This window comes from Lagopus leucura, unplaced genomic scaffold (assembly GCF_019238085.1).
Source record: "Lagopus leucura isolate 7727_CA_CO unplaced genomic scaffold, USGS_WTPT01 Super-Scaffold_100037, whole genome shotgun sequence".
Taxonomy (NCBI): domain Eukaryota; kingdom Metazoa; phylum Chordata; class Aves; order Galliformes; family Phasianidae; genus Lagopus; species Lagopus leucura.
The window spans coordinates 2658408-2681038 of NW_024962286.1; the positions used below are offsets into that span (position 1 = coordinate 2658408).

General features: G+C 45.1%; 1 protein-coding gene and 1 long non-coding RNA gene across 3 annotated transcripts in view; one reads left to right on the forward strand and one right to left on the reverse strand.

Moving 5' to 3' along the window:
- The first annotated feature begins 6646 nt into the window (after positions 1 to 6646).
- On the forward strand, positions 6647 to 10401 carry LOC122186628. The gene is made up of 2 exons (XR_006181169.1): positions 6647 to 6996; positions 9550 to 10401. It is a non-coding gene; the product is annotated as an uncharacterized LOC122186628 (long non-coding RNA).
- The window catches only part of PEX14 (peroxisomal biogenesis factor 14), a 72961-nt gene continuing 60441 nt past the window's right edge, over positions 10112 to 22631 (reverse strand). For both annotated transcript variants that reach the window (XM_042883446.1, XM_042883447.1), the window contains 5 exons: positions 21012 to 21097; positions 18597 to 18699; positions 17239 to 17336; positions 13879 to 13970; positions 10112 to 11943 (listed from right to left, as the gene is read on the reverse strand). In XM_042883446.1, the coding sequence (XP_042739380.1) occupies positions 11478 to 11943; positions 13879 to 13970; positions 17239 to 17336; positions 18597 to 18699; positions 21012 to 21097 (845 nt within the window). In that variant the 3' untranslated portion in view covers positions 10112 to 11477. The remainder of the gene's footprint in view (positions 11944 to 13878; positions 13971 to 17238; positions 17337 to 18596; positions 18700 to 21011; positions 21098 to 22631) is intronic.

Sequence of the window (22631 nt, forward strand, 5' to 3'; positions counted from 1 at the left end):
TAAGCATTGTGAGCTGGAGCAGATTGAAGCCCACGCTTAAGTGCTTTTCTGAACAAAGGCCCCAGCAGCACAGAGGTGCCCTTTGCAGAGGGGTGGTTCTTCGCTTCATGCGATCGCATCGGCAGAACCATTGCCACGATGCTGTAAGTGCTCACAGAATGACCAGAGAGAGAGCAAACTGTGTGAGGAGGGGGAAAGAGAGAGGAAATGGAACTGTTCTGTCCAAAACAAAACGAAAAACAAACAAAATAATCCTTGGGATGGACCCTCCTGATTCTGCTACCATTCACTGCTGAGGAGCAAAAAACGAAATCAAAACTATTGACGGTTCTTTCTAGCCACAAACTCAACTGGATTAAAGTCTGCGTGGAAGGAATTTTGTAAAGAAAAAAAAAAAAAAAAAAAAAAAAAAAAATTTTTTTTCAATTATACAAAAAAAAAAAAAAAAAAGAAAAAAAAAATTCATAAAACTATAAAGAAAAAAGACAAAAAAAGACAAAGAGGGAGAATTCTAGCCTTTTGTAATATCCATATTGCACACTAGGACTATAAGCCATTGCTAGCTCATTTTGAATTTTAAATGTGTAATTTTGTTTTGTTGTTGTTTTATTTTTTTCTTTCTGTGGGGGAGGGGGGAAATAAATGCTTGAACCACCAATGCTCTTTTTAATGTTTTATAAATATGTATGTGTATATATATAAATATAAAAATAATATGTATGCACATATATATGTGTGTGTGTATATATCTATATGTATATACATATATATAGATATATAGATATATATATAGGTTTTGAGACAAAAATGCAGAAAGTGAAAAAAAAAACCACCCTAAACAGGACGGTGTGCTCTGATTTACTTGAATCTGGTCTCTTCAGCACCTGCGTTATTAAGAACTGAATATTTTTCCACTTGAATTTAGTGCTATTAGAAATTTAATATATGTGTTTTATTTATTTGATTTTTTTTTTTTTTTTTTTTTTTTTTGCATGACTGATGCAAGGTTTGACATTTTCACTCAATAAAAACTGGAAAAAAAAAACAACCAAAGTTTCAAGTGATGGAGTTGTCTTCTTGACTGAGGAGGTGTTTTATTTTTTGGACAGCTGACACATCTCAGAGCAGTTCGGGTCTTCTAAAGCACAGCAGCCCTGGTGATGCCCCCACACCCCCTTAACAGCCACTTTTAGCACCAGCACTGCGGTGATAAGTGCAAAAAGAACAGAGTTCTCTTTTTATGGACTCTGGCCTCGAACTTTTTAAGCAGCCTTGCTGCAGTTCCATTTGAAACGTTCACCAGGGCAGTGATGGAGGCGATCAGTCATAGCATCACAGAATGGCCTGGGTTGAAAAGGGGCACAACGCTCAGCCAGTCCCAACCCCCTGCTGTGTGCAGGTCACCAACCAGCAGCCCAGGCTGCCCAGAGCCACATCCAGCCTTGAATGCCTGCAGGGATGGGGCATCCACAGCCTCCTTGGGCAGCCTGTTCCAGCGCATCACCACCCTCTGGGTGAAAAACTTCCTCCTAATGTCCAACCTAAACCTCCCCCGTCTCAGTTTAAAACCATTCCCCCCTCTTCTATCACTATCCACCCTCATTCCCCCTCCTGTTTTTACGCTCCCTTCAAGAACTGGAAGGCCACAATGAGGTCTCCCTGGAGGCTTCTCTTCTCCACACTAAACAATCCCCGTTCCCTCAAACTCTCCCCATAGCAGGAAATAGGCGATGCTTATGCCTCTGTGATTTGCTGATGGGGGATGTGAATTAGAGATGCAGCCGCTTGCGTTCTGACTTTTCCCTTCCCTCCTCAGTCTGCAAACTGGGACCCAAGGTAGCACCGTGCTTGTGGCACACACAGGAAACCTTACAGTGGCATCCAAAGCCCTCTAAATTTAGAGCTGTGTGATTATCACCCTATCAAAAGAGAATCAAGGGCCATCCTCTCTGCATGGAAGGCATGGGACCAGTCATCTCACTGACAAGAACCAAAATGCAATGCTGAAGCCAGATATTGTGATGGAACTTCACAAGGCTACACAAAACTGTACACTACACATCCAAGATCTAAAAGGAAGCATTCCTTACCTGGCCCCTCTGTAGCTTCCTCCTGCTGCTGTCCCTTGCACGTGCCACGTGTTGGCAGAGAGAAGTGACTGCCGTTGAGGATGAGAAAGTCCTTTTCAGGGCAGATTTTGTCCTTCCATCCACACTGCCACAGCACTGCCTTGGAGCAGCCGAGCCAGCAGTCGTGAGTGCCAGCTGCAAAGGAACAACAGGTAAGATAAACCCTGGGTGCTCAGTGCAGTTTGTTCCCACCGTTCTACCTGAACAAACGCCAGGCCTGGGTACTTCCTCACCAGCTCTGGAAACAGGCTTTCCCCACCTGCTCTATGAGGCAGATAGGCACGGGCAGCAGGTGCCAATTGACAAGGACCTGAACAAGCTGTTTTGAGGAGGCAAGGAGCAGTGGCAAAGCTCTCGTTTTACCCAAAGAAAGCAAAGCAAACTCCTCCTGCTTTGCTCTTCCCCGCAATGAAAGCAGCTGGGTGTCTGAGCCTGCTGCCCTCTGCCACCGGTCAGAGAACCCAGGAGCAGCACAGCAGAGCCTGCTGAGCCCCATGCACTGCCAGGAGCTGCCTCCTTATTAGCAGAGAGGATTAGACTGCTCTCTCTTTCAAAGCCCCCTGGTTGCTCTGCTGCAGCTCCCAGCCATCCTGTTTTCAGATGTCATTATCTGAACATGCTCCTAATCCGACCTCAGAGCAGAGGTTTGCTCTCTCTGGAGCTCTGCCCACAGCACAGGGGATTTTTACATCACAGTCTATCTGAGGGGACATGACACGACTTACAGCTTGGAAGCTCCTGCTGGAACTTGCCTGCTCTCTGCAGAATTCTCACTGCACTTCATAAAAGAATGGCTAAAATCGAGGGAGAGGCAGTGAGTTGAACAAATCCAAGCCTCACTACTGCATCCCTTCCAAGCCCTCGCGATGGGTGATGCTGCAGCTCTGCATCCACTGCACTCAGAGCCTCCGGGAGGGAGGGCAGCAGACACCCAGCAAGGCATCTTGCTTTAAGGTCTGGACAACAATTGGGCACTGTTGCTGCTATTGTACACTGATTACATCGAGCCAATCCCTGTAACAGCATTTTTTGAGCACAGAACCCCACAGTTAACATGTATTCACAAAACTACACTGCCTGTTTTACAGAGGCACAGGACATTGGCTTTTCAGCACATGGCAAGCAATAAGCAGCATCCACCAGCACAGGCACCCTCAGCAGGAATATCCCTCAGCACCAGCCCAGCCCAAATAGAGCCCTGCTTTCCCTTTCCATATGATTCATAAGACTTAAAACCAAAACAGGCAGCAAAAGTTCAACTACCTCAAACAAAGAAGCATTCCAAGTATTCTAGGACACAGAATGGGAGACCAGATGGTTCTGCTGCTGCTTCCCATCATCCTGTTTTTCAGATGTCATTAAACAAACCAGCCTTAGCACAGAGACCTGTCCTTGCTGAGCCACATGGGCCAACGCAGACAGAAATAAAGGCAACAGACTATCAGTGCTGGCCTGCAGTAGGGGTAATGGCCATCCTGGTGGCTCTGAAAGATGATCATCACAATTTGTCTAAGTACTTCTTACAGAGCCTAGCGTGGATATTTATGTGGGTTACTAGGAAAACAGCACTTCGGGTTACACCTCTCCTTCTGTCCAGACCAACAAGGAATGGTTTCCATACTGCAGCAGGCACTCACTCCATTTGCAGCAATCTTTCTTACAAACTCATCAGCTCCAGACTGCGCTCCTCTTTAGCAGGCAGCCATCCCACAGGAGCTGTGAGCACAGGATGCCCAGCAGTCACCAGCAGGTGTGCAGAGCCACGAGTGCCACAGAAACTCACAGCTTGCTCAGATGAGCACCAAGTGTGGAAAAGCAGGCCTGGCTGGGAGGATGGTTACTCTGGTAGCACAATGCCTCCTACACCCAGGCAGAAGGAAATTCTGAGTTCTGACGCTTACTGGTAGAGGAAAGGCAGCTGTTATGACGCACAACACATACTGGGCATAACTCAGAGCTTGCAAGGACTGAGGCTCAGCACCGGCTTCACACAGCATGCCGACTTCAAGAAAGGACAGGAGACTTGCTGGGGAAATAGGTCTGTTAAATAAGCCCATCTCCATACCTCTAGAGAATGAAATTTGGAATGGAATGGGATTTCAGCGTAGATGAGCAGCAGTCAGGGTCCCTGGCTATGAGTCTGCATTGGACATAATAACACATTCGAGGCCAGGCTGGATGTGGCTCCGGGCAGCCTGGTCTGGTGGCTGGCAACCCTGCACATAGCAGGGGGGTTGGAACTGGACGATCATTACAGTCTTTTTCAACCCAGGCCATTCTATGATTCTATAAATACAAAGCACAAACCCTTCCATAAAGTAAGCATTGGCACCAACAGCCCTGCTGCACAGTGCACACAGACCGCTCACGGCCCAGCTGAGTTCCACACACACTTCTGGGCTGGTGCAGTCAGGCACACTGCTTTACAAACACACAGTGCCATCCTGCAAGACCACTGCAAGGCCTTTCACAGAGGGAGCTCTGGAGGAAAGGGGAAGGAGAGAAGCTAAGCAGATCCCCCTCTTTCCTTTGCCCCCACTTGCATTCCATTGAAGACTGAAGCTGCTGCAACTTGACAGTAAAATCTCATTTCATTTCAATTGGAACATGAACTTTTAAGACCTCTCTGAAAGTCAACGAGCAGCTCGTACCCATCGCAAACAAAAAAGCATGCAGATCACCAAGAACTTTGGAGTTTCACATACACACACACAAATAAAAGACTCCTGTCTCTCTCTCTACAAATCAACGATAAACTTAAGTTTAATTTGAACAAATTGGGAAAGAGTGAGAGCACTCATGACTGTGTGTATGCATTCTTGTACATGCCTATTTTCTGCAGGTTTGCATAGTACTCAAGAGGGGACAAGGGAAGCCCCTAGTCTGGGTGACAGCACACACCAACACGTGAAGGACCTGCAGAGCTGATGTTTATTGTGCCCGGTACAGTCATAAGCTGTGGGTATGCAATGCACTTCCAGAGTTTTTCCATGACCTTGCAAGATTTTTGTTTACTTTCTCTTTTGTCTCACTTATTGTGGGGAGAGAAAACAACAGGAGGGAGGATAAGTTCTTGGTGGCAAGGTGGAGCTCGCTGGGCTCCTCACCTGGGTGCTCTGCAGATGGGAGCAGGGCTGTGTCCCCAGGCTGCAGGGTGCTCTGCCACCTCTGCTCCTCCTGTCCCCAAAGTGCCCCAGCCCCATCCTGGCTGAGGGGGTGGCCCATGGAGGCAGCTTCCCTCCTTCCTTTTGCTCTTTTTTGGCAGGGAAACTTTTAAACAAACAAATGAAGAAACACTGAGGATTTAAGTAAACAGACCAAGATTTATCTGACAGGCAGACTAAGGAGCCCGGCCTGCCCTCTTCCCTTCCCACAGGGCAGGGTTCTGTCTCGTGCTCCTGCTACCAACAGCCCTGAGCCCCTCTGTCACCCACAGTCCTGTGCCCACTGCCTGCCTCCATCTCACCCTGAACCTGTGTCTGCTGCTGGGAAGGGCTGCTATCACCGTACAGCAAGGAACAAATGAAGCCATAGCAGCAGACAGGCAGGCACACAGAGATGAAACCTGCTGTTCATGCTGTACCAGGGCAGGAAGCACCAAACCATGCTTCTGCATTGGAGGACGGCAGCAGTTTAACACACAGCCTTCTGTGCATGCACACATCAGTTTGAAATGCTTTAAATAAAGCAAACTTGTTCAGAGGGATGGAGGAACATCCACACAACTTTAATTAAGTCAGTTACTTAGCTAGCTTATCAAAGTGAATGGATAAAGTTGGAAGCAGTCTGTGTCTGAAGTGTAGAGAGCAAAAGGGAAAAGCATGGGGCAAGAGGAGACAGGCAGGCATGGCAGCAGGCTGGAACCAGCAGCAGGAGGGCTGACAAACCAGACACACCAGGCAGATAAAGTGACTGAGAGATGGACAAGCAGGCTGGCAAAGGGAAAAATAGGCAACAAAGAAGCCAGTTGTAGTCCTGGATGCTCTGAATCAATCCTAACCAACCAATCACCTCCTCACTCAGGAGGAACTGTCCTAGAGAAATGCAAGTATTTAATCTAAAACAGAAAAACAGTGCAACCTCAACTGCCCCTCCACTCCTTGGGCATGTTCTTGCAGCTCACATCGTAAAAGATCTCTCATAACTCACACAAAAACAGAAGAGAAAAACCTGAAGGGTTAAATCCTTTAGTAGATGCAGAAAAGAGGGGCACACTGAGATGCTCCATGCTGCAAGTAACCCCTGAGCAGTCCTTGCAAAGCATCTGGGGAGATTTTTAGTCTGAAAGACACTTTACAAAAATAAATTATAATTGAGTTTAATAATCTTCCCCTTTCCAGAAAGGGCCTGACAGATGCTGCCTAGTGCTCACTTCTGCCCCATTTCAAATATTTTTACCTTATTAGGATGAAATATATTATTTTTCTAATGAAAGGGTTTTTTTTTTTTTTTTTCCAAAGAGCCGGTTTTCCTTTCGTCCAGCTGGTGCCTTTATTAGGTTAGTGCTTGCTCCCTTTTGAGGATGGGATTGTTTTTTTCCCTGAGCTGGGAGAGACCATGCCAGCCCCTGGATCCACAAGCGTGCAGCTCAGAGCCTCCAGTGCTCAGCAAGAGGAGGACCTGGACTCTCCCTGTATCCTTCCTGCTCCCCATGAATTCAATTAGGTAGACTTCCACTATTTTATTTACTATTTTTTTTTCTGACAGCACAGGCAGTGGTAAGATCCAGACTTCCATCAATACAACAGATGGACGCAGCTCAAAAGGTGCCTTCAGAGCCTGACTCCTGAGGAAGCGTAATGATCTGGGAGATGTGAGGATGAAAGAGAAAATTAAGAAAGCTGGACACTCTCTCCTGTGCCCTCAGGTAAATAATTTCCTCCTTTTCACCTCCCAGCATTGCTTTATTTATGTTCTCAGCTCCTGGAGGCCAAGCTCCTTACAAGGTGTGCACTTGCAATGGAGCAGAGCTCAAAGCCCAGACTGGAAGGCACTTAACTCAAGCCTGGTATCAGGTTTTGGCATGCTGGGTCACCACCACATACAATTGGTGCTGTACACGAGGCTCCACCACACAGAAGGACCTTCCAAATCTTGACTTCAGTACAGCTGAGCTGCAACAAAAAGCTACCTGGCCTTGCTATCCAGCCCAGGTTTCTTCAGATATCACACAGCCCTACCAAAGCGAAGGCAAAAGCAGCCTCTATTTCTGTAGCAAGCATTGCAAACAAGCAGCTAAGCAGACTGTTTTTTCCCTCAGCCCTACTCCAGGCAGCATCACAGCTTTCCCTCCTGCCCTGCTGCCACCTTGCAGTAAACCTCACACTAGAGTGAGGTACCCCTGGAAAAGCAGCCCATTCTCCCCCATCCACCCACTCCACCACGGCCAAAAGTAAGAAAGAAAATGTTTAAAAACCACTTACCTGCTAGAAGTAGCTCAGCTCCACCACACAAAGACCACATCTAAAATGTCTGCCTCTAAACCCGGAGGGTGGTTCAGCTCATCACCCACAGCTGTGCAGTCCAGGCCATAGGAGCCAGGCAACCAAAGAGAGTGGCTGCAGCTGGGCAGGGGGCTGCAATCACTGCACCACAGGGCACAGCCAATAAGGGGAGTTTGTGTCACCTGCAGGACCTAGAGTGAAATCTGCTTCCTGAAGTTGCTTTCTCTGCAGCTTTTATTTGTCACATCCCAGGACACAGCAGATGGTAATTTTGCCATCATCTGGGAAAACTGAGGCACACTGCAAGTAAAATGTTCTGTAAAACGTTGGGCAGCAAACAGCAAGATCATGGGGGACCCTGCTGTCCATCCCTCCTGATCTCACACACTGCTAGGTTTCACCCTGGGCATCAAAATGCAATAAAGGAACTCTTGATTCTGACAAAGGTGCACGTAGGGCCAACTGGTTACAGCTGGGGGTGAGGAGGGTTGGACAAAGAGGATCAGGAGCTGTGTCTTACTTAATCCTTTCCCACTTTGTCACATGTTTTGAGCTCCCCACGTTCTCTTGCAGCTATTGAAAGGGGGGGGGGGTTATATCCTCAAATTACTGGAAAGTGTCAGCCTGACATTATCCCCCCTAGGGGAGAACACAGGCTCAAAGGGCTTCACTGCTATGTGCTCAAATGACACTGTTCAGAAGAAGCTAGTTGTCTTCACTCTCTCTTCTCAGTTCCAAAAACCTATAGAAACCATGCAGTAAACCCACTGCACCCACCTACCCATGTTGTTACTTTTTTTTCTGTGCCAAAACCAAGGCTGGTTACACAGTCCTTGAGTAAGGCAGAGGGTGGGCGACTGCTTGTGCTGCCTTGTTGTGTGTGCAGAAAAAGGGCTGACTACCTGGTCATCTTTCAGGTAACATGATGGCACTCTCAGTGTCTACTGTCTGGTGGGCTAAACATTTCACACAGCAGCTCATACAAGAAGCTTGTTTTTAGCAATAATAATAATAATAATAATCACAAGTTAGCAGTCAGTACGGTTCATCAAGACCAAAATACTTGCCCTGAAACTCCTGCTGTGCTGCTGAGAGACAAGAAAGGAGAGACTGAGGAGTGACACTCATGACTCCCAAAAATACCAGCTGCTAAGAAGGTCTGGTTTCTTCCAAATTCTATGCTGGAGGGTTAGGTCACTTCAACAGAGTACATAGGACCCCATCAGGAGGCTCAGAGATGGTTTTTTTTCAGCTGTGGACTACGAGGGAATTTGCTGGGACTTGTATCTGGTTGGGGAAAGGAAAAAACATGACCTATCCAGCTGGTAAAGGCTGTAAGAAGCAAAAGCTAAGAGAGTGAAAAGGGTAGATGAGGAAATCTACCTTTTATTCTGCAGAAATTTAATGGTAAATGGATTGAACACGGGTAACATGAAGGAAAAGGGGGAAAAAATGAACCCTCAGAGATGGTTGTATTGTAAACCTCGTAAGTCACTTTGCAAGGCACATACCTCAGCAACATATTTTCCACATTTCACCAACTGCTGTTGTCCAGGCACTTTCTATTTTCAAAACCTTCTATGTATATAAAATGTACACAGGCAGGACAATACTTTTTCATTACATCCTCGTGTTCAGTCGTGTTTTCTTTTCACAAGGATTCTTGGCTTGGAGAAATGAAAAGTGCCATCTCTTAATACAAATCTGTCCTTTTAAACACTTTCAAATTTGCCCTGTTTTAGCTAAATGTGACGTTCTTTGTGAACGTTAAACAGCGGAGACACACACACACACACACACACACACACACTCCTGGGGAAGATATTCGTCCATTTAAGGAATGAGAAATCATCACATCCAGCAGCAGGTCTAAATACAGTAATATGAAGGTTCCTTTCGCTCCCCCTGAGCAGGAAAATGTCACTGTGTACCAGACACCCAAATACTCAGGAATCAAGTAAATCCCTCTTTTTTAGGAGGGAGCCAAATACTTCTGTTGAACAAAGATGGGACTGCAGTAGCTGCAAGTGCTGGATGCCACTTCTTTCAATGGCTTCTGCACTGACATGGCAGGGCTCAGAGCAGTCACGGGACACGGCACCGCATTCTCTGCTGGCAGATAAGGCTGAGGGCCATGGGATATCTCACACACTGCCTTCAGCACCTCCTGCTGCTGGGGTGGAACGGAGTGCGGCGTTGCATTCTGCACCCTGCAGAGCCTCCTGCTGGGAGGAAGGGGACCAGAGGAGCTGCATTTTACTCACCCACGATCCACCATCTCACCCTCTGCAACAATGGAGGCAGCCTAGAATTACGGTACTGTCGCAGCTGTCTGCACTGAACTGTGTATTGCATTTCCACCATTCTCTGCGCTGCCTCCTGCTGACATAACCTAGGACTGGAGCAGCTAGAAAATAAACCAACCACCAAGAAAACATTTTATAAGGACTGCATTTCCATAACGCGCCCACTTTCCTCCCTTTGCCACCCTGTATATTTCTCCCCCCAAAAAAGAGCCACAGCAATCCAGTAACAGCCTGGTGTTAAATAGTGGTAACTCATATTTATTACAATTATATACAATCATATTTTATATTTGAAATCTATACATGATCACACGGACGAGCACGCTTGCTTAGTGAGGACAGTGAGACTCGGTTGTTACAAGAATTGCTCCACTAAGAGGCTCTGATGCAGTGAGTAATATAATTGGACACCACCATTTTAACAGCTGAGAACACAATGCTGCAAATGAGAGGTTTCAAAATTCACCGTTTTGATTTGTATATAGCCCCAAAAAGGCAAATAAAAATAATGGCTGGACTGGACAAGAGGGCCTGTGGTGTACCTCAGAGCTGGAATTGTTCTCTCTCCTGTAAAGACTGCCTTGCTGAAGCAGGTGCCTGTCACTGGGTAGGTGCAGGTCTCAGCTGATCATTTAATATGGGTTTTCTCCTCACTTAGGGAGAAAAACAAGCTCAGAACCATTGCAAAGATTCAAAATTAACCACTTATTTCAGCATCTGATATCATCTCATTCAGGACAGCTATAAAAGATGTCAAAAACTGATGCTAGCTCCTTGTCTTTGGAGGAAGAAGGGGAGTAATTGCCATGAGTGGGGTCATCTTTTAAGACGTCCCTTTACAGGGGAGCAATCAGTAACAAAGCCACCTGTTCTCATGCATTTTACTGTGGCCGTGAAACCTGGACTTGGTCCCTAGCAAGAGGCCACTTTGATGAATGGAAGAGAGCACATGGGGTGGAAATGGTGTTCTTTGGACCCCACCAGAAATTTAGTGTTTTTAAACACTAGGTAGTTTCAGGAATTCGAGGCTTGGCATAAGGCTTGGAAGAAGGTGGCTGAGAATGAGATCTGGTGAGGAATTAAAATGTTATTTTTTTTGGCAATAGAATACCAATTAGCTTGAGAAATAAAATTGAGGGATATTGTGGGAAACAGCGAGAACTGTTTTGGGGATTATATGGGGATTAAAGGCTTGTGAAATCAAAGACTTCAGGGCAGACAGGTTTCTGAAACGGGATAGAGGGACTCCAGGACGTAGCAAAGAGGCTGACCACTTCAGGAGATGCTGGATGTTTTTGTAAGGGGACTTATTCTGTTGCTGTGGTGCATGGTAAGGCGATTGGTCTTCCAGCCTAGGCAGTGACCCCAGCTCATGGGGGGAAGGTGGGCCTGGGAGGGGAGAAGAAGCCACTGCAACGCTGCACAGCCATGTGGTGAAACGGCCCACCTTGTTCACCAGGCAATCACGACCCTGCTCAAGGTCAATCATGGAAGAATCACTGGAAGGGATGGTGGCACTCCACAAAATGGGAGAGCACCAGGGACAGTGCAGGAGGCTAGGGAAGATGTACAGCAGCATCAGCAGAAGCCAGGGTGCCTTAGTCAATCTCATTCTCATTGCTGGCTCCCTCAGGTCTTCGTAGCTTTTCCACCTGCTCATTAATTTGCCCATCCCCTCCTCTCCGGTCCTCAGTCTGGACACCCATACATTCCTCCTCATCCACGTGGCTCACGTCATCATCCTCATCGTCCTCTTCTTCTTCTTCATTCCTTTTGTTTTCCCTTTTCTCCTCCTCACCCTGCACCTCCATCCGCACTTGGCTCTTGACATCAATCACTGCCTTGCTGCCTTCCTCGGTGCTCAGCAGATGGCAGCTGACCTTCGAACCCTCAGGACTGTGGTTCTCCTTGACCGGTGAGGAGGTGGTAGACTCATTGCTGACAGGTGAGATGTCACTGCTGCTGTTGTGGTTGGCGACAACAGGGTTGGAAGGTGAGCTTGGCTTCACTGGGATCTGCCACGATGGGATCTTAGGAGCTGAAGGGGAGGGAGGAAACTGCCTCCTTAGGGGGGAGAAGGGAGGGAAGAAAAGGAAAGAAAGGGACTTTTATTAAAAACAGAGGGGTTGCCATTAGAGAGAATAGTATTTGTACTGGGGAAGCCATGTAAAACAGGACTGAAACTTCAATGAACAAGAACAAGGCCACTTCATTTCTTCAGCCAGAATCTCAAAGTGCTTTACAAGCAACCGGTAATTGAGTCAGAACTGATTTTGTTTGGCCAATTTCACAGAGTAAGTTAGCAGTCGGGAATGCTGCCTCTGGAAAGACATGGGTGTCCCTTATAAAACAATCACTAATTAATTGGAAAGGAAAATTCCCACTGGAGTAAGAAGTCAGAGAAATCTGCTCCTTGTGCCTCCGCCAAGAAATTTCACCACCTGGCTCTCGCTTCCACTGTGATACACAGCTATTGCATGCTGCCTTATTACAGTCCAGACTCTATCTCCTAGTCCCAGCACGCACTTTACATGTTTGGGCCAGATCCTGGCTGCTGCAAACTGCCTTAGCTTCTCTGATTTGAATGGAGACATACTGACTTGCTCCAGCTGAGAATATGGCTGCACTGTCCTCAGTGAGTCCTCTCCAGGTGGACTTTAAGGATTTGACAGTGCCAAGCTAATGCCCATCTCTAAAAGGAGAATGTAAGTTCCAAAAAGGACAAATTTAAGTCCAGTAAGGAGAGGCAGTGCCCTCAGAAAGTGATCCATCATGAAGAGTAAAGCAGAAAAGCATGTCTGGTTTGGAACTCCCCATGCATCCTTGCTTTTGTATGTGCAAAGTGGGAGTATGAAAAGGTATCAGATTCGTGTCTGGGATGCTGTGTGGAGGGGATTCTCATGCCCCTCAGGTGAACTGGCTGTGCCATGGGTAAAAGCAAAGCAGACCGAAGTTGGTTACACTCTTACAATGAGTGCTTGTGCACAACAGAGTCCATTTTCATACGCTTAACTAGGAACAGAAGCTGCTCTCACCTCCCTCTTCTCACTGCCACCACCAGCCATGGAAGAACTCTGCTGATCTAGCCTCCATCTCCTGAGAGTGCAATAAGTGAACGTCTGCATTCAACCAGTATCATAAATGCAATCAACAAATTCATTCTGGAGTCTTTCTGGGCTGTGCTGCTGCTGCCTCCTCGCTGTAGAATCATTTGCCTTTTTTTTTTTTGGAAAGTGAACAACTAAAACAACTTTTATGCCTAAAGCTGCATAAAAGAGTGATTTTTCCCTAACGCCAGCTCTTACCCTTGCCCACTCTGGAGAGCTGCTGCTTCTCTACTGCTGGCCATCAGTAGACAGCAGAAAGACTTTGTGCCAAGGATGCTTTGAGAAGACTTATTTGTATGAAGGAGGAAGTCAGGGAGTCAAATCAAAGGGTCAACAGCTGATGAACACTGAGATCTGATCCCTCATCTTATAACTTAGCCCATAGGTTGGCATTTGTATTACTATCATTTCAGACATCTATAGATAATAAGTCTATGCCTGAGTGAGCCAGTGGAGAAGAACAGGTTCTGCTGAAGTGTCATTTGACCTGGTTATCCCTCACCATGAACAGATCAAATGAACTGCATCCACCTCTGGTTCTCTCTACAGCAGAGCAGAGGTGGCCAGCTCAGATGCACTCAACCCCTCAAACCAGGTGGGAGGGAGGCATCCTCCCTGTTGGGAACAGCAGAGAATTTCTCAATCAAAAACAAAAAGGAAAAATCTTAGTAATTATTAATTACCCAGAGCACTCTGTGATTTAAGGCAAATTTGAAAAGCATTTTGAGACCTGCAAATAGAAAGTGATAGTGGAGTGGTATTATTAAAATAGCAATAACAGGATATAGAGCTAGTTCCTGCTGGAAATGCTTTTCCTCTCTATGATTGAGAGAATCCCAGAAAGCAACCCTTCCCCACACAATCATCTTCTATCAATACATTCCACCCATACCGGTTCAGGAGGAGTCCTTTTAATGAGTAGATCTCAGATTTCAATTCATTAATGTTCTGTGACTCCAGAATCCAGTTGGTGGAAGTTGTGGCCTATAACATAGAAAAAAAGATGCAAAGATCAAAGCATGAACCCAGAGATAGCTCAAAAACGTCACCTTTTTTTCTATCTCATCTTCCCTCTCCTCCCATTTGGGAATCTCAAGTGCTGAGGATAAACTCTATCCTTTAAAATCTCAGATCAGAACAAAATAACTTCCACAATGAAGAAGGACCTTAAAGGATCCCCACAACGATCAGAAATAATAACTGTTTCAATGCTCTTCAACAATTCAAATATTTGCTTTTAGTTTTGGGGACTAATTAATCTTGTTTCTAACAACCATTGCTGAAGCATCTCAAGAGGACCTTTTTTTTTTTTTCCTGTAGAAGGCAGCCAGCACTACTGAGAATTCAGATGAAGCAAGCTCTGTGCAGCATGCTTTTCACCAGTATGTCGGACGAAGAAGGAAACACAAAGAAGGAAACCAAATTATTTGTCACTGACCTATGGAATGATTTCTAGAGCACTAGGATCCAGAAAGGCAGTGGGAGTTGCACCAAATCAGGCCCTTTCTCTTTTCTGTTACTACGCTTAGCTGAGGCAATAGATTCAAATATTACATATTAACAACTGGTTTAACACTACACCCTCATTTCTCCTAGATCATGAAATAAAGAGTCAATTACTTGCATTCGGTGGTGCTTAGAGGTGGACTGATAAATTACGCCTGAAAGCTCCAAAAACTTTCTGCACTGGATCTGAACAAACAGAGCTACACTTGAGTTACCAGATTGTATCTCCAGGAAGCAGCTGGACTAGGCACTGCCTCTCGGATATTTCAAAGCAATGAATGCAGTTTGGTGGGGAAAGATGATAAGTAACTCGTGGAAGCTGCTGTCAGCACTGCATCTGAACTGCTATGGGATATCAGGCAGAAATTAGAGTAAGGTAACAACAGAAGAGAACATGCTGCAGATAATACTTTTGGCATATATTTTTTTTAACCCTTTTGGGAACTTGAAAAATGGGAACATCGTTCTGAAAGAGAGATCACATTACGACTACCCCCATCCAAACTGTACCAACTCCTGCAGTGGTGGGCTGAGCACGGGACCAGAGAACACTCCCTTCTAACACTTCCCACAGCAATTGCTGCTAAAAGCCAATAGGAATGAATGCATTTATGAGAGTTTCTCCAGAGGTAATCCTAGTAAATTCTCCGATGAAGGAAGCCAGGACTGGAATAGCAAAACCTCCTTCTTGCCAGCTCCTATGAGCTGCAGCCAGGACTGCTGGTTTCTCCTTCTACCCCATACTCACTACAGTCAGAATTCCCCCAGTGCTGGGCAGCCCTGAGCACCTCCACAGCCAGCACCCTGCACAGGGACTTGTGGGCTGCAAACCCAGCCTGTAGTGGCTGTGATATACACAGATGCGTTCCCTTGAGATTCACACTCCCAGCCCTCAGACAGCAAGAATCCAGGAGCCACTGTTCTGGCTCTCCAAGACCTTGAAAGCTACAGCAGCACGTTAACAAGGGAGTGATTTCCACTCACTGGCCTGCAAAGGACTCAAATTTCCAAAACACATATGGTGCCAGATGCCTAGGATTTAGAAATAAAATCTGACATCTGGGGCTTTTTAGCCAGTCTCTTTAAAAACAGTTGTAGAAAACTCAAGCCTCGAATTTTTATGTACGTTTTTTAATTACTTAAAGTCCCTCTTTTTAATTTTTTACAGCATGCCAGTAGGAGTTTGAAAAGCAGATATAAAAACTTACATTACAGCTGAGAAAACACAGCTTTTATTCTTTGGTTTGTGGGGTTGCCCAAGTTTGTCTTTGTACACATGAGGTTTAGATATCATAACAATGTGTGCTACCATTTCAGTGTGGGGGGTGGAAGGGGGGCAGGAAAAACTTCTTTAAGACTTTCTAAACCACCAAGACTCTTATGCCCTTTTCCCTTCTTAAAGCTCAACATGTGGCCTTAATCTTAACACTTACGACCTGAAAACAGTTTTCCAATTTCCGGACTGGCTCCAGGCCACTGACAGGCCACAGTTCCCAAGGAAAATTGAAGTAGAGTGTTGTGACCATAAACTGACTTTCATGGTTGGGTTTACAGCTGTGCCACTGAGGGATTCCTACTGTACAGTGTGCACACCACATAGTCAGCTGTGGCCCACCAGTTACACACCATCAAAGGGGTTGTATGAGATTAAAGAATAGGTACGGGGAGAAGTCAAGCACTCGTGCTACAGAGAGAAGATTACAAGGCATTGTGCAAGGGATTTAATAGGAGAAAGAATAGTCTCTCCCTGTACTAAGAATACCGAAAGATTACTGGAACCTGAATAACCCCAAATTTAGGAGTGAAAGGAGGGTGCCATCTCTGCCTGACTGGTTTAAATCCATCCCAACTCACATCTAACCAGCACCTAATGGCTGACAGAATGCTTAGGCCGATAGCTGAAATTAGTTTAGAGACGAACAGAATTGCCAGAAAGAAACTATTTTGGTTAAAATTGGTTACCTAAAAACACAGGTAAGGATACAAACCAGCTAGAACTCATGCCTTTATTGCCAAAATAAACTGCCCATTTATTTCCATGAGAATTACAACAGATATAAGGAGTACTAACACTATTTGATAGGGCAAACTCTTAGCTACAAAACACTATTTTTCAACACAGACACACCATTAGCTATGCACTGCTGCCATTGTTGAACACAAGCGTGCATGCTGTGCTCTTAAAAATCTGCACTAGTAGAAATGACCACTCTTGCTACTGATGAACTGCACCATCCACCACCTCACTGTGTTCATGCCCACCATTCGATCTACATAAACTCATGTTCAGCAAACGTTAATGACTGTCAATGGATGCATTTTTTTTTACATGGCGGAATTCAGCTACGCACCTTTGCTTCATACACACTTCCATGCCAGAAGCCATTCTGTCAGACTGCCTCTCTGCTGCCATCTGTCACACAGCAGCTAAATGTAACAGAATATTGGTGGGAAGGTTTAACCTCTACTGCCATCCCACCAACATCCACCTCTGACATCGTGGGCCAACACAGTAAAACAGGAGGCATTACTTTTGGAGCAGCCCTCGTATTTCATTGGGTAGCCAGTTAGAATCCAGTGCTTTAAACAGACAACCTACGTTGATGTGAGATGCAAAGAAACTGGTGGGGGACGTTACAGATGAAGGCTGGATTGTGACCCTAATGAGTTGCTTTTCAGGAGGACACAAAAGAAGCCAGGCATCTTCTAGGTAATGTTCTAAAAGTGAGGAACTGGAGGTGGATACCTTCGAAGCAGCCAGTTCTTGGGTGAGCTCCTGGATTTTCTGTTGTTGCTGGATGAGCATTTCTTGGACAGCTGCTAAAGTTGTCTGTAACTGAGTCACTGTGAGGGAAAAAGCAGGAGAGCGTTAAACTGAGATACACACACACACGTCCTTCCTGCTGTCTAACCACAAAGATGCCTCTATTTCTACTATATCTAATTTATCTATGCCCGCCTGCTCACTTTAATCCATATGATTTATCTGCACTACGGGTAATCTACCTGCACTGCATCTAACCTCCAGTATTTCTAGTTTATCTTTCCATTGTATAGATGTCTATAGCCCACAGTATATCCGTCCAAAACCTCTCCCTTCTAATTATATTGGTTTATGATTTGTACATCTCCCTGAACTTACACAATGTTTGTATCATTTATCTATCTCGGGCCTCACACAAGCAAACTCTGGGGCTAGCTCCAGCCTGGAACGAGGCTGGTCTCAGGACTGACCTCAGGGTATCATGAGAAATGAAAGATGCTTATCTTCACACCCGCCACTAAAAAGTGCAATTAGCATCCTCCTGCTTTCAGCCCACCAGCTTTTTCACCCCGATACCTCTAGCAAACGCTACTGAAAATCACACTTCTTTTCCATCCCATCAACTGCATATTCTTTGTCTGTTTTTCCTTTTAATTCTAGAGAACACCCAGTGTTTCCCTCCTACACCACAGCAAATACTGATGAACGACTGCTAGACTCCAACTCCAGTTGCAGGAGAACTTTTTCTACTTTGGCACTTTATCCAAAGCTTCCAGGCAGTAAACAAGCTGATAAAATAAAATAAAATTAAAAACTCTATTGGTATGACAGGTAACAGCTAATCCAGACCACCATTAGGGCATCAGGTAATGAACAGGCATCCTATAGAGTCAATAACAGAGAAGGTGGCCAGGGTCAGGGAGGCACAGTAATTACGGACTCTCCTGACCCAGCGTTGGATTTTCAGATGGAAAGTGGGGGGAAAACACCAAAAAAAAAAAAAAAGCCCAGAAAACATCAGAGAAGCAGAAATTAAAAATGAACTTTACAGCCCTCCGAAAGGCTGTCATTTTATTCCCCTTATTAATATTCTGAGGTTGGGAGCCTTTCCGTAAAAACATAATTAATTGAGGCCGCGCCGACAGTAAACAAGCAATTTCAAATTAAACCGAAATGACGGCGGCTTCATTTGCAAATGTGAACAGATTCTCAGAGCAGATAAATGAAGTCACCACATAAAGTGGAGATGTAGGGAAAGAAGAGGGTGGGGGTCTTGGCAGAATGGAGGATACAGGGAGCAAGGCTTTGAGGGGTGAATTGATGGAGTCATTAATCTTTACCTGTCTGTGTCACGCTGCCACTCATCTCAGCAATGTTTGACTCAATCCTCTGAAGTTGTTTCCTATCTTCCTTGCCTCCCATGATGAGAGGGAGTAGGTATTTCTGCACGGAGCACATAGATTTTTTTAGGAAACAGGGATATGCAAAACAAATTTCTAATCTTTCTGAAACGACCTCAAAGCCCACTGTCCAAACCTCAGTCTTTATCACAGAGCCAGGGATCATTTATCCACACACCTGGCTGAAAGAAGAAATTCCTTCTAACGTAGGCATTAAGAGAAATTGCAGAAAAAAAGATATGAGTTTTTTGGTTGTATTTGGGGGTGCAGCTCATAACTCTGTTTCATGTCTCCTGGGACAACGACATCTAGAGAAAAAACACTGACATGTAGGATACAATTTCAGATGTTATGCTTGCAAACATAAGGGTGTTAACAGTGTTTGAGCTGTATCAACAAGGTAAATAATGCAGAAGTTGGACGAAGAAGGGAAAGGACCTGGAAAGGACAGAGGAACTCTGGCATGGGAAGGTTAGAGTAGTGGAGGGGAAAGCAGAGATCTAGAGAAACAGAGAGGTGAAGAAAAAGGAGATGGAGCAAAGTTAAGAACAGTAAGAGAGAACTAAGGAATCTAAAGGGAGTGAGAAGGTAGCTACCATAGGAAGGGAGGCAGATCACACAGCCACGAAACCTACATCATTCTGCCCTTTCGGAGGACGGTTTTTGCCTAACAGGTCACAACTCTTCCCCACCTACCACAGATCCTTCTGCCAGCACTATTCATAGGAATTGAATATGCACTCTAAGATGAGCACAGAAAGTACAACAAACAGCAGGTGAAAAGGAATGAGAGAAGAATGCTTTAGGACGTGGATACAACCCTACTGGCGTCTATCAATTCTTCCTCACCCTGGCTTTTGATGCGTGCACACACCCTGTAGGGGCATGCATTCAGAACTCTTTCTGAGACAGAGCTCATTATCCAAACTGACACGTGTGGGACAGCACTCTTTTACACTTAATAGCACTGGTTTAAGATTTCACTGTTGCTGTACACAGCTCTTGCCCTCACCACACATATGTGTGCACATATGTTTGCACTCAGACATTCTGAAAACTAAATAGCTTTTGATGACTTTCATAAGCAGTTCTCTTTTAGTTCTTACAGAACACACATGGACAACTATGCCTTATCCTACCATCCTATCTTTCATGTAGAAATCACTATTTGCAAACTCCCTCAAAATGCCACGAAGGGCAGAGGGAATTTATCAACTGTCTCCAAAGATTTCTGACTCCTATAAAACAATACGGGTCTCTGTTGGGCGCACAGTATGTCTTATGAGGTTTGGATAGACAGAAAAGCAAAATCTGTAAACAAAGAAAACAGCAATAGGATGTATTAATAGCATTACTGACATCATGCCAAAAATTTTATGGAAATCATCAATATGTGTTAGATACGTGTCACTGAGTAACAGCAATGTGTTAAGGTCTGCAAGGCCCAGCAGCTGTTGTCCAAACATCTCTCTGGACACTGATCAGCCACATCACTCTTCACCAGAATGAAAAGATCAGTAAAGCTGGCATCACTTCTTTAACATAAAAAACAAGGGGTACCATAGCTCAGAAAAAGCCATCCTCTTAAGTCGTGTAACTTTGCTTGACAGATAAAACACGTTGCTAAATCTGGCCTCCTTCTCTTACTTTAAGATCCAGAAAATGAATGAGAAGACGGGATAAGAAATTCAGTTAAAAAAAAACAAGGCCAACTCTTGATTTATACTAAAAAAGGCTGTAGCATTATCTAATGTCACTTACCACAACGCTGAAAAGTAAATCCAGAGTGAACAAGTATGTTAAATGAGAGAAATGCTGCACAAGAAGGAGAGGCTCCTGCCTCCGTGATACACAAGAGAACACACACTTGCTCTATGCTGGTCCAAGCTCCCTGGAATATAACTATGGGATGAATGGCAGAGCTGGAAGTTAGCACCTTCTTTCAACCTTCCAACCAGTCAAAGAAGACTTTGTTAATGCACGGTGCAGGATCAGCAGTGCACAAACCATTAGGCTGTGGATATGACAGTAATATCTGCTGGCCCATGCTGAGAAAATCCCTTTCCTGACCTGTGCTCAGTTTCAATAAGTTTTTATTTATATATGTGATGAAAATGACCTTGCTTCTAGCAGTTAAGAGATCCACCGCTGAAAATTATTTGACTGCTTGCCATCTTTTGACTGCACATTTTCATGTGAAGTGCCTACATTTCTCAGATATACCAGTGGCAGTGGCAGGAAGAGCTGAGATGCTTCACCAGCTTAGAACCAACCTGAGCATTTGGACACAAGCAGCATAACATCATCTTCTCAGAGTACAGAGCAAGCTGTTGGGAGAAGTGAGAGAAATATTACCTTGTAAAGTTGGTGGAAGCCAAATGCAATTCCTGCCATGATGATAGCCAAAGCCCCATAATCTCGCCATCTGGAGCCAGGTGGATCTAAAAGTGAAAATCAAGAAATAATCATGGGAAGAAATGCAGGTCACAACATTTTCAACTGTTCTCCCAGTATGCCCATTTTATCAGTAAAAAGAGCACTGAACAATGATAGTTCTGCTTCTTAGCAGGCACAGACTTAATGGACAGGGCATTAGGATGCTGGTAGCCTTCAGGTACAGCACGTAGGCTCCCATCCCTACAGTACTGAAGCATCTGTCCAGACCTCTTCATTGACAATGGCCTTGCAAAAGGTGTCAAAGGGAGACAAATCACAACTGCTGTTTCTCCTTATTCTTTCCCTGCAAAAGACACTCTGAACCTCACTGCATGCACCCCAGACAACTGTGGTGTCACTGCTAGCTAAGGTTAACTCATTACTTGAATACCACTTCCTCTCAGTATTGCAATTTTTACAAATTGAGGACAAAGCCAAAGCCTCAGAAGAGTGCAGAAAAAAGGAAGAAGGAAGTGTTAAGTGGAAGAACAAAAAACTGCTAGGGCAATAAATGGGTCTATAAACACCGTATCAGCAGTTACAGACCCTTTCAATAAGGAAGGATATAGTGTCTTTCAAGCCTGTTATTGTGAATAGGGATCAAAGCACATACAAATGGCAAAGACAAAACATGCAATTAAATATGTAAAGAGAGATAGCTAAAGGGGAAGAGAAAAACTTGACACATGTAACATACAACTCTGCACACGAGCACAAAGACTCAGCAGAACAAAGCAGACATGGCACACTGCTCCTCCAAGCAGAATCAGAAGACACCTATAGTTTTCCACCAGCTTCATCTTTTCACCTCCCTCACAGTTCCCTTAATGAATCTTGCACTGCCCCCGGTTTTCTTTAATAAAGAGGATGCAGAGTGATCTTTCCTGAAGTTCAGTGGCAGGATGTGGGCAGAACTGATGAGGAGGAGGCTGGTGTGCAGTCTCTAACCAGACAGATCCAACTCTATATGTGACCTGCAATGTCTAGGGAACACAGTTTGTTCTCCAAAGTTTCAATTTGTGCTCAGCTGGCTGACAGGGCTGGAAGCTCGTCTCCTTTCTGCCTCGTTCACCTATTGCCATTTTTCTTGTTGCAGAGGTCTTCCTCAGGAATTTCACTGCAACAATTATTCCCAATCCCAGCCCCCAGGTCCTCCACACAGGCACTGACCCAACCACTGGCACCTCCACCTTCTTCTACATTTAGGATACAGTTTCTCAGATTATCCACTGGCCAGAAATCGGAACAAATTAAAGCAGCTCTGCCAGAACCCACAAATAGTAACACCAGCAGTGTTTGGGGCTGATTTGGCTGCTGTATTGGAACTTAGGCACACGATCAAATTATCATAACTTTTTAACATAATGAATTAACACACATCAGCTAAGCTGCAGTAACTGGCTGTGTACATGTCAGGATTTAAAATGATCTTTGGCTAGTCTTGCTGCAAATCCCAGCCCTCCACCCCAGCTCCCCACCCTCACTCTGCTCCCATGGCTGTTTCTGGTACCTGAACTCTGAATTCCCCCCAGTGTCCAA